The 12301-nt window shown below is 43.0% G+C and overlaps 2 protein-coding genes across 3 annotated transcripts; one reads left to right on the forward strand and one right to left on the reverse strand.

The window, feature by feature from the left end:
- Positions 1–774: 774 nt before the first annotated feature.
- Positions 775–5615, reverse strand: tmco1 (transmembrane and coiled-coil domains 1). Of its 2 annotated transcripts, none has more exons than XM_084436257.1 (7): positions 5460–5615; positions 4541–4618; positions 4348–4407; positions 2102–2148; positions 1931–1998; positions 1539–1683; positions 775–1368 (listed from the first exon to the last, which is right to left on the reverse strand). In XM_084436257.1, exons 1-7 carry the CDS (start codon positions 5527–5529, stop codon positions 1270–1272), a joined length of 567 nt encoding a protein of 188 aa, XP_084292383.1. In that variant the 5' UTR covers positions 5530–5615; the 3' UTR covers positions 775–1269. The 2 variants fall into 2 exon arrangements, with proteins under 2 accessions (XP_084292383.1, XP_084292382.1); XM_084436256.1 differs by lacking the exon at positions 5460–5615 and adding an exon at positions 4697–4979.
- Positions 5616–6107: 492 nt separating this feature from the next.
- uck2a (uridine-cytidine kinase 2a) lies at positions 6108–11069 on the forward strand (the record flags this gene model as incomplete). The annotated part of the gene is made up of 7 exons (XM_084461749.1): positions 6108–6215; positions 9354–9513; positions 9745–9841; positions 9988–10130; positions 10227–10324; positions 10431–10479; positions 10921–11069. The coding sequence occupies exons 1-7, from the start codon at positions 6111–6113 to the stop codon at positions 11067–11069; spliced, it is 801 nt and encodes a 266-aa protein (XP_084317875.1). The 5' UTR covers positions 6108–6110.
- Between the last annotated feature and the right edge of the window lie 1232 nt (positions 11070–12301).

Here is a 12301-nt window from a genome sequence, read left to right on the forward strand (position 1 = left end):
CACATCTAGTGGTACTTGTAAACTGGCTGGTTTAATCCGTGTTTTGTGTCAGGGTTAGGGTTAGGCACTTGTATAATTAAGGAATTGTATTTAAGTGACATTTTATTGTTCATTGCCATCTCACAGGCTTAATGGTGTAAGCTACAAAACAGGTACTGTGTTGCTATGGTAACTAATGTGCTGTCTATAAAGCTCAGTCCATTTACTGAGATAACTCTGAAATAACCTTTTCAGGCAGCTCATCTTAACTTCCCCTAGTTTTCACCACATGTGAATACCACAAATACATCATGCAGAATTAACCAGATACTGTACATGGCAATGACATGTGTAATATCTATGAAAAGCTATATGAAATGTGTATAGCTCACAATACACTGACAATTGACCCCTGGGTAGTTTATCTATCAAAAGATGGTGGTCATAGATACAGAGGTAATAAGTAGGTCAGACTTTATCCCAGGCCATCATTACTCTACTCAGACCTTAACTGGAACTCTGTTCCAGTTTAAATTCCTGGAAGTATTATGCAATACATTTCTCTTGGCTCAGTCTGTTAGCCTGGCTCCACCCCCTGAATCGCCCACCCACTTTAATTTTAAGAATGCGATTCGATGAAACAAAATGGCAATTCAGCTGAGTGTCAGGCTATCACTTATGTTTAAAGTATTTATCTTATAATGGGATATTAAAGGGATAATATTTTATGCACTTTGTGTTGTGTTGTCCCCCCATCCACACACATACACACCCTGATACAGTAAGGTCGAAAAATGTGTTCATAAAACTTTAATCTGTAAGAAACAATGTACAGGAAATCACATAAATTAATACTGATGACCAAATCAAACAGCCCCTTAAGCGTTCTCACCCGCGGTTAGTAAAGCATCATGTGTAAATCAGAGTTTGACTCTTTACAAACATGTATTTGATGTCGGCAGCATTGGACACACCAGATAAGTACTAACCCACATTCTATTTCTATCTCTATGGGCAAAACTTTACCATTTGCAATTGATAAGGAGAGACAAACATAGAAACAATAGCAATATTAAATTTTTTGAAGCTAATAGATCTAAAGCTTAAATAAACAAACAAACAATCTGAAGATACAGGAAGTGATACAGTAGCTGCACAGTTGCGCAAAGACAGCCATTCCAACACAATCTGAGCAATGGTGTGAACTGTGGAGATGAGTGAGCTGTTTCTGCTGTGTGGTCAGGCACTCCCTACGGCCTGCAGTAGGCCCGCAGAAACTGTCCACAAGGTTTAGGAGAACTTGGCAGCTTGAGGAGGGGGTCCCAGAAAGCCTCCAGCTTGTTTTGTTGCAGCTCTGGAAGGAGCCAGACCCAGCATCTTCTGGATGTTCTGTGGATGTCAATTGTATCACACATTTACCAATCAAACATATTGAATATAGTGTTGCATTGTGTGTGTACTGAATCATTTGATATATATACATAAATGTAGACAATTAAGATATCTTTTAACATATCTTCACTACTCTACAGTCCATATAATGGTGTTACTACAGTTACCTGTCTGATAGACATGGTGCAGAGGATGTAGAGAAAAATGAATGAACAGTCAGTGTAATCCTCGCCTAGAAGGTTCCGATGCGACAATCCCTGAATATAGGACAGTGGGACGAACGGTAGTTTGGCCACAACCCTTCCATCAAAACTGAAACAATCAGACAAAAAACAAAAACAAACAAAAAACACAGATAATGAGCCATATATCAAGCGTACGATGAGATGTGAGCCTATCATGTTGCTGATGAGTTGCCATATCTGTTACTGGAAAGCTCAGAACCACTGATGTGGTCTATGTTGATGTGGTCTATGTTGCAGGTCCCAGGTTACAGGACCAATTATATAACCAATACATACAAATGTGACCACATTTTGTGCGTGTCACATTTACTCACATGGAGTTGAACATCCCCATCAATGCTGTGAAGCAGAAGCCAATAGCAAACATGGACTTCATTCGCACCTAAATGATAAGAGGACAGTCAATAAAAATGGTTAACACTAAAAATAAAGCAAGGATTTGAAAATGTTCACACACAAAGCCATGCTTCTCCTCTCCATCTCACCATTGACAGGTCTCTATTGTTGTTCTTCAGTTTCTCTTCTTGTCTCTCTGTGAAATTAAATTAAATCATGAATATTACTCTGCATTCTACACTGTTTATCCTATTCAGTAAATTGTTAACAGATATGCTACAATTCTAGCTACTACAACATTTACATAATAGAGGTTCACTTTTCCAAACAGGGCAGACAGGGTTAGGGTACAGGGCAGACAGGGTTAGGGTACAGGGCAGACAGGGTTAGGGTACAGGGCAGACAGGGTTAGGGTACAGGGCAGACAGGGTTAGGGTACAGGGCAGACAGGGTTAGGGTTAGGGTTACAGGGCAGACAGGGTTAGGTTACAGGGCAGACAGGGTTAGGGTACAGGGCAGACAGGGTTAGGGTTAGTAGGGATAGTATTTAAACAGGGCAGACAGGGTTAGGGTTACAGGGCAGACAGGGTTAGGGTTACAGGGCAGACAGGGTTAGGGTTACAGGGCAGACAGGGTTAGGGTTACAGGGCAGACAGGGTTAGGGTTACAGGGCAGACAGGGTTAGGGTACAGGGCAGACAGGGTTAGGGTACAGGGCAGACAGGGTTAGGGTACAGGGCAGACAGGGTTAGGGTAACAGGGCAGACAGGGTTAGGGTTAGTATTTAAACAGGGCAGACAGGGTTAGGGTTACAGGGCAGACAGGGTTAGGGTTACAGGGCAGACAGGGTTAGGGTTAGGGTAACAGGGCAGACAGGGTTAGGGTACAGGGCAGACAGGGTTAGGGGTACAGGGCAGACAGGGTTAGGGTTAGGGTAACAGGGCAGACAGGGTTAGGGTACAGGGCAGACAGGGTTAGGGTTACAGGGCAGACAGGGTTAGGGTAACAGGGCAGACAGGGTTAGGGTTAGGGGTACAGGGCAGACAGGGTTAGGGTTAGTAGGGATAGTATTTAAACAGGGCAGACAGGGTTAGGGTACAGGGCAGACAGGGTTAGGGTACAGGGCAGACAGGGTTAGGGTACAGGGCAGACAGGGTTAGGGTAACAGGGCAGACAGGGTTAGGGTACAGGGCAGACAGGGTTAGGGGTACAGGGCAGACAGGGTTAGGGTACAGGGCAGACAGGGTTAGGGTTAGTAGGGATAGTATTTAAACAGGGCAGACAGGATTAGGGTTACAGGGCAGACAGGGTTAGGGGTACAGGGCAGACAGGGTTAGGGTACAGGGCAGACAGGGTTAGGGTTAGGGTACAGGGCAGACAGGGTTAGGGTACAGGGCAGACAGGGTTAGGGTACAGGGCAGACAGGGTTAGGGTACAGGGCAGACAGGGTTAGGGTTACAGGGCAGACAGGGTTAGGGGTACAGGGCAGACAGGGTTAGGGTACAGGGCAGACAGGGTTAGGGTTACAGGGCAGACAGGGTTAGGGTTACAGGGCAGACAGGGTTAGGGTACAGGGCAGACAGGGTTAGGGTTACAGGGCAGACAGGGTTAGGGTTACAGGGCAGACAGGGTTAGGGTTAGTAGTAGTTAGTTATTAGTTAGCCCTAACCCTAGTAGGGATAGTATTTAAACAGGGCAGACAGGGTTAGGGTTAACAGGGCAGACAGGGTTAGGGTTAGTAGTAGTTAGCCCTAACCCTAGTAGGGATAGTATTTAAACAGGGCAGACAGGGTTAGGGTACAGGGCAGACAGGGTTAGGGTTAGGGTTACAGGGCAGACAGGGTTAGGGTTAGTAGGGATAGTATTTAGTAGTATTAGCCCTAACCCTAACCCTAGTAGGGATAGTATTTAGGGTTAGGGTTAGTAGGGATAGTATTTAGGGTTAGGGTTAGGGTTAGTAGTAGTTAGTTAGTAGTTAGCCCTAACCCTAACCCTAGTAGGGATAGTATTTAAACAGGGCAGACAGGGTTAGGGTTAGGGTACAGGGCAGACAGGGTTAGGGTTTGTAGGGATAGTATTTAAACAGGGCAGACAGGGTTAGGGTTAGTAGGGATAGTATTTAGTAGTAATAGTAGTATTAGCCCTAACCCTAACCCTAGTAGGGATAGTATTTAAACAGGGTTAGGGTTAGTAGTTAGTAACCCTAACCCTAGCAGGGATAGTATTTAGGGTTAGGGTTAGTAGGGATAGTATTTAGGGTTAGGGTTAGTAGTATTAGTATTTAACCCTAACCCTAACCCTAGCAGGGATAGTATTTATAGCCCTAACCCTAACCCTAGGAGGGATAGTATTTAAACAGGGCAGACAGGGTTAGGGTTAGTAGGGATAGTATTTACCGATCTTTTTCTTCTGCTGGCGACCTGCAGATTCTGTGATAGTTTCCTTCTTCTTCTCCACTAATATAATCAAGTAAAGTATTTAAAGCGAATGTTACCAGGATAAAATAATGAAATATTATTCACATTGTCATATCAAAAACAAATATTTCTGACACAATTCAAATAGGCTTTAACTGCTTGAATGACTCACGTTTTTTGCTTTGCTTCTCGACCTCTGCCTTCAGTCTCTTGTACTTTTCAGTCCGATACACTAAGACCCATGTGATTCCTGAAGATGAGGGGGAATGTTTAAGGTTAGAGGTTATTCAATAGAAATTAAGCAGTTTGAACTATCAACATACAGCACCTGAGCTATGAAGGGCGCTGTTTGTGATACCAGCTATTACGACAGAAGGAGTCTCTCTCAACCTTGCACCCTGAATAATTAGCCTATTTCTCAGTTGACCCATGGCATGGACCCGAATCGTCCATACATCTGAGGGCAATCTAAAGTGTGGAAAATATTAGTTTGATCTGTTTTATATCAATAGGCCTACAATAACGTATTTGTAGGCTACCTAGTTGACGGAAAACGTATTATTATTATTATTACTTATTAGTGACAGACAGGAGCTATCGAACCCAGAATCAATCAGCAAGAATGTTGCAAGACTCGCACAAATACTCGCCGATAGAGGGCGTGCTATCCGCTAACTGCTAGCTAGCTACAAGAACGTAGTCGTAATTGTGTTCAGCTATAATAATATATATAACCCCTAACCCTAACCCTATATATAACCCCTAACCCTAAATAACTCCTGACCCGAGACAGCCATTGACTAACCCAGCCCAGTGCAATCAGCAGTGCAGCTAAATGGTGGTTTCAGACCCGCGTGCTTGTAGAGATCATATGCAGCAGGGTTAGGGTTAGGGGGTTAGGGGGTTAGGGTTAGGGCTAACCCCAGACTGGGAAAGGGACGCTAGTAACGCTAGTAGGGTTAGGGTTAACGCTAGTAGCTAGTTAGCTAACGCTAGTAGGGTTAGGGCTAACCCCAGACTGGGAAAGGGACGCTAGTAGCTAGTTAGCTAACGGTAGCTGGCTAGATGGCTAGCTGCATGCGGCTACTTACCCTCCGCTAATAGGGCTGTACAAACAGATATAAACACAATAAGAATCGTGTCAGCAAACATAGTGCTCATGGTAGCAGGCTATAAGTTATAACGTTTGCTTTACAATTGTGCTAATAGGGATAGAGAATGCTGGCACTGGCAACGTGGGGGTGAAGCCGGAGAGATGACAACTCAGCGTTAAACAGGAAACGTTGTACGTCGTTTCCGGTATCGCACGCACGCACGCACGCTCTCTCTCTCCCTCTCTCTCTCTCTCTCCCCCTCTCTCTCTCTCTCTCTCTCTCTCTCTCTCTCTCTCTCTCCCTCTCTCTCTCTCTCTCTCTCTCTCTCTCGCACACACACACACAGGTCGACTCCATAGAGTTCAAATCATATGGTATATTCTCTGTTCAAGGTTCTAAAAATCAGCCTCGATCTATTTCTTTTATAGATTAGATGCATAAAACATTTGCAAAAAAACTTAATTATCATGTTGAACAAATGGGCCAAGAGTACGTGAAGTGAATTTTCCATTTTACAGACTAGCCTACAGTAGGAACTGGGCAGGCTACGTTTGTTGAGCATCAGCAAAACGCAGTGCAGTTAAAAGATGGGAGGAGGCGGAGCGCCACTGAGCAGAACCCTCTCCTCCATCCACACGCAGAGCAAGCATGGCAGGAGACTGCGAGGCATGGCTGGAGGATCAGGATGAACACGAGAATGTCAACCGGCAGCCTTTTCTGATCGGGGTTGCCGGGGGGACTGCCAGTGGCAAGGTTGGCGTTTTCTCTTTACTGGACGAATTATAGGCCGAACCTAAATTGGGCATTCAATAACAATGAGCTGTCAGTGCGCTGGCCGCGTGCATTTTTATGTGTCAAAATTGCACCATCATTTCGTTTATGGCTGGTTACAGCGTGGGTGGAATAGTCGGCTTATAATGAATAATATGATTGCAGACACCAATCCAAATTAACCGACTGAAGCCTCATCAAATACTGGGTTATTCAGTATTCAGATCTAGCCTAGTAAAATCTAATGAAATCCTGTTTGAATAGCATCACCCATAGGCTACCCGGCTCTAAATATCCGTAAATAGGCTGGTGTGATACAAAATGTTTCCAGGCTACCTTTCGTGTTCAGTGACCAGTTCAAACGTGGGGATGGGGATAGTGACGACATGGCCTGTAATCTATTGCATACAAAGTAACCTAATAATTTATTTGTACACGATCTGTTCACCGCGCGCATAGGACCGGCTTATTGCACATGAGTGATGAAAATAATAGCTGACCACCATAATGCATTAGAATGGGGTCAGTGGCACACGTCGTAGGCCAGATGTCATAACGTAGGGAGCGACGTGCTTGCTCTCATCCCGTAGCAGCTACGTCAGTATGCTGCCGCTGTAGGTTTTGTTTATGTTTCCAAAACCTCATGACAAACTCTTTCTGTTAGGTCTTCAAAATGCTACCTACTTGTCTGTTAATATATTGTCTTATCTGTTAATATGTTGTCTAGATACAGGGTCGTCATCATCCAAATGTCCGTATAGCCTTTAATATTTGTACTGTATAGGCTATATTTTGCACTCTCCCGTCTTCACTTGGTCTTTTGGTGCATGGCAATAAAAATAGTTTTTATTACCATGCACAAACAGACCAAGTCAAATTCATAGTAGGTGCAAGTCTGGCAGAATAAGTATGATAAACTCAATGCATGTTGACAATATTATTTTGCAATACTTGAAACATGCGGTTCTACAGACAGTTTGCTTATACATTTCATTTCCTGTTATCTCCTCTCCCAGTGGAGAGAAACTGCCAGTAGAGGCACCTGTTCTAGCAACTTTGATGGGAAGTCTACTCACTGTGTGTGTATGTGTGTGTTTCTGTCTATCTCTGTGTTTATCTGCTGATCTCTACACGTGTGGTCGCACACCTGCTTATGTCTGTAGGGCGGGCCTATGTAGGCACTACTTGTGAATTGTGAAACTGGCAAACATTTCAGCCGATGGGTTGAGCTTGTGGTGAAATGCTCTGTATGGAATGAAGTACATCAGTATTTTTATATGGCTTGTGATTTTTACCCTGCCTTTAGTCCAGGGGCCAATCCAGATTTTGGTACCACCTAAGGTGAATATTGGTATTTTTGTCTTCCCATATGTCTCTAGTTTATATTTTAGCATGATAACCTTGCCTATCTAGTAGCTTAATGATAGTAATCACTCTATAAACAAACATGCCCCCATAAAATGGCAAAACCCTGATTCCTGTATTATAATTTATTTTGACTTCTGGACAATATTTCTGGTAACCAGTGGTCTCACAAATAATGATTATTCTAGATTAGTCTCCAATATGTTTTATCTTTCACATACACTCAAGCATTGGTATAAAGTTACACAGTTAACCCTTTCATGCACAAGCTGTGCAACCCCCTTCTAATGCACAGCATGGGTCAAACATTACCACAAATCATTATTTTCCTTTCTTACGTTCTGAACATGAAAAGTGGAAAAGATATGCACATCACTTACTGGGGTGCTGGATTAGGTACAGTAATGATCATAATGAAAAGAGTAGAACCCGGCCCACACACTCTTATGCTCCAATGTTGACTTTTACTAGAATAGATTTGAATAGACGGCCTGTGGTCATCTATTTTTATGGGCGTGACACACACTGTTTGTAAGATGACCTGACAAAAAGCTGAGGCTCAAATTGACCAGTAAAAGTCAACATTGGAACATAAGAGTGTGAAGCTATTCTTTTCATTACTTTATGAAGAAATGCAGTTTTCACATTACTGCTGTACATACCGTTTACACATATGGGCTCAATTATTTTGTTAAAGGTCCCATTTCTTTCTCTGGGGTCCCCAAAACATGTCTTTCAATATTTTTTTCTGAAAATACCACTTAAGCCTGGGTTACACGACGTTGAGAACGAAAACGAAATGAGAACAACCTCCAGGTTGCACAGGCATTTTATCAGTGTCTCCACTAGTTATAGTGTTCATATGGACACGCTTATCACAGCACCATTCACAACACTGGGCATGCGCATGCCAGTTGTAAACAGACCCTGACAGTTATTTATGAAAATAATTTGTTCCTAAATAAACTTTTCGAATGCATTTAGGGCAGCTTGTCTTCAACCAAAGGACATCTTGATCAGCCTGTTCTCAGGACTACATTTCCAAATTAGGGTGATCCTACGTGTTCCTTACTAATTCACTAGTAGGCCTTATTTGTTATTCGGCATAGCAGGCCCGTCACCCTGACCTCTGTAGTAATGAAGGTCTTTGAGCACCTTTTTATGCTGTACCAAATATTCATCATGGACCCACTCCTGGACCCCCTGCAGTTCACCTACAGAGCAAACAGGTCTGTGGACGACACAGTAAACAGGTCTGTGGACGACACAGTAAACATGATCCTTCACTACCTTCTACAGCACCTGGAACACGCAGGCCCCTACCCCAGGATCCTGTTTGTGGATTTCAGCTCTGCTTTCAACACCATCCTCCTGCCCACCAAACACCCCCATGGGGGTATGTTTGTTTATAGAGTGATTGTTATCATTAAGCTACTAGGTAGGCAGGGTTATCATAACAAAATATAAACTACAGACATGTAGGAAGAGAAAAATACAATTGTGATCAAAATACAATTGTGATCAAAGACAAAAATGTCATTAGCCAAAGACACTGGGGCTCCAGTTATTGTGCGTGTTAAACCTCACAGGAATTGGATTTTGAACCTAACAAACCCTATCCAAAAGCTCCTCTTTTTGAACCAAACAAACCCCATCCTTGAACACACTAAAGCTCCTCTTTTCATTTTAACTCCTCGAAAATAAGAAAAAGACATACATAGTATTTAACAGGCTTTCTCTTATCCTATTTCTTAGTCTTCAGTCTGCAGTAAGATCATGGAGCTGCTTGGTCAGAACAAGATTGACCATCACCAGCGCCAGGTGGCCATTCTCAGTCAAGACAGTTTCTACAGGGTCCTTACCCCAGAACAGAAGTCTAAGGCTCTCAAGGGCCAGTTCAACTTTGACCACCCAGGTAAGTTTTCTCTCTCTCTCTCTTCTCTCTCTCTCTCTTCTCTCTCTCCTCCTTCCCTTCCCCTCTCACTAGCATTGGTAGCCATGTCTTAGTCACTACAACAGCCTGCTGTCTCTGTGATTCCAACATCTCGTATGAGGTTGAGCTGCCAGAGCCTGAACACCACCACTCCTTCTGCTGGGATCAGATTCTATGGCCTATGCTTAGCTTTCTTTGTCTCCTTCTGATTAGATGCGTTTGATAATGAGCTCATTGTCAGGACCCTTTGGGACATCATGGAGGGCAAAACCGTGCAGATCCCAGTGTATGACTTTGTCACCAATTGCAGGTGAGTGCATATCAGCACGGTCACTATAAAATGTGGATATTGCAGTGATCCTGTTTTGGAAAGAGGGAATTTCTGGGTTGGAGACGGCGTTCCCTTTGTAACAGTGTGTTCCTTCTGTTTAATGTATTGTCATGTGCATGTTACAGGAAAGAGGAGAGTGTGACGGTGTACCCTGCAGATGTGGTGCTGTTTGAGGGCATCCTCATGTTCTACTCCCAGGAGATTCGTGATCTCTTCCAGATGAAGCTGTTTGTGGACACAGACGCAGATACACGGCTCTCACGTAGAGGTGAAAAACTCAATTTGTGCCAAGTACATAGGAAGGCAGAAGATGAGGGCTGTTAAGGAGTTTGATGAGTGACTGCCCCTGTCCTGTATTCCTCAGTGCTCCGGGACCTCAGTGAACGAGGACGAGACCTGGAGCAAGTTTTAACACAGTACATAACCTTTGTCAAGCCTGCCTTTGAGGAGTTCTGTTTGCCAGTGAGTAGCACTTTGCACATAATACATTAATGTAATGTGTTTATTCCATTAAGTCCTTACATTCTGATGTAGTTGTCAAACCTTTATATTTACTTACTTTCTGTAGACAAAGAAGTATGCTGATGTGATCATTCCCAGAGGATCGGATAATCTAGGTGAGCTGTGGTTATTGGCTGATGTTAGTAATCAAGCAAGCAGTCTGTTATGATATTAACACCAGTGATTGATTCTTGTGAAAGAGTTGCTGCAAATGCAAAAAATCTGTGTTATTTTTCAGTACTCTCTCTTTGATATGGTGGCCTTTAAAGGGGTAGTGTGTTATTTTGGGCATTTAGCCCTACTTGTGGTCTGTCTACCATGAACCTGAAACATAGAGACCATCATTTCACTGATCTTTCCAGTATTGAACTCGCTGCAGTTTTTCTGGGCTACAATGGAAGTCAATGGGCCAACAGTAAATATGTTGGAAAAACTAAGATAAATTGACTCATTTCAGGCCTAAAATGTTAATTGTATTGTGATACTGTTCTACAATTTTGATGTCATTCACATTTTCTGATGTCCACTATGCTTTCCATATGTCTCTCTCATTGCAGTTGCCATAAACCTTATAGTTCAGCACATCCAAGACATTCTGAATGGTGGTTTGACCAAGCGGCTGAATGGCTGCCTCAGTGGTAGACTCAGTGGTAACAGTACATCTAGATATTCGCAGACCTCTGAGTCCAGCAGTCGGCCACATTGACTGCACTGCTCCTCTCGTAGTGCCAAGGACAAGTGGATGGAGGGGACACATCTGTACTGTACATATCAACTGTGCACCGAGGCCAGAAACAAACCAGTCATTTCTTGACCAGGTAACCACCCTCTTTTGATGTTTATTTTTTATTTTTCATTTGAAATCGTTTCACGTCAAAGGTGGTTGCTTTCTGGTCTATTTATGAATTTAATTTGGAGCTCTGCGATAATGATTTTGTTGGTGTGGCTGAATTTGGGATGTAGTGGCCCATTAGCATGAGTTTCCATTTAGTCGACTTGATGAGTTTTGAATCTTGTGGTGTGCATGTGTAGGGAGAGAGTGAGATAAAGTGACAACATATGAATGATGTCCTCTATAACAACCCGCAACAATAGTTGAGAAGAGAAACACAGACGAACACTCTCCACCCACCAAAATGCATAGCTGAGTGCATTTTACTAATGCACTGTATAACTGTACTGTTTACTGTAGTGCTAAGAAGTAATTATTGAGTAGAGACATGAGGGTGATGGCTGACATGATTTGCGGCTTAACGTTTCATTCCTCAACTCTCATTATACTATAACCCCAGCCTCAGTGCATCTCATGCAGGGTAGCAAGGTGCTGTTTCTGTCTCAGGCCCTATTCAGGTTTACTGCCTTGCTGACCAATTCACTGGATCAATACAACTGTGTTTTCACACTATGACAACAGCTAAACTACTTGTGTTTCCTGTGTTGCACAAAATGTATTTATGGTATTGGTATTTCTCTTGAACATTCTGTAAAATGTCTCTGTATGCCTGTATTACACAGTTTGCTCATTTCAAATGTTCTTAAACAATATGTTAACCTTTAATATTACGTTTATTTTGTCCAACAATCCTTGCATCAAGCGATGTCCTGTGTGGTGATAACCTCATGACCTAGCAGCACCTACCCTAAGGTCTTCTTGAAACCCATACTTCCACTCTGTATGGGATTCAGTGCGAGGACATGAGGGGTCAATGGTAATAAACATAATCAGGATTGTATGTGATTTAAAGTTACATTCACATTTTCTTTGTGATCAAACTCTCATGAAAAACAGCCTCTATTTCCACATCTGTCGATGTACAGTATAGCTCACTCTCATATCAGTTAGATTATACTGCTGTGAACACTGGCTTGGATTAATTTGCATAGTTGCTGATAATCCAAAATGTCCTAATTGGTGTTGTATACCAGTACCTCCAAAAT

This window comes from Borostomias antarcticus (assembly GCF_949987555.1).
Source record: "Borostomias antarcticus genome assembly, chromosome: 3".
NCBI lineage: Eukaryota > Metazoa > Chordata > Actinopteri > Stomiiformes > Stomiidae > Borostomias > Borostomias antarcticus.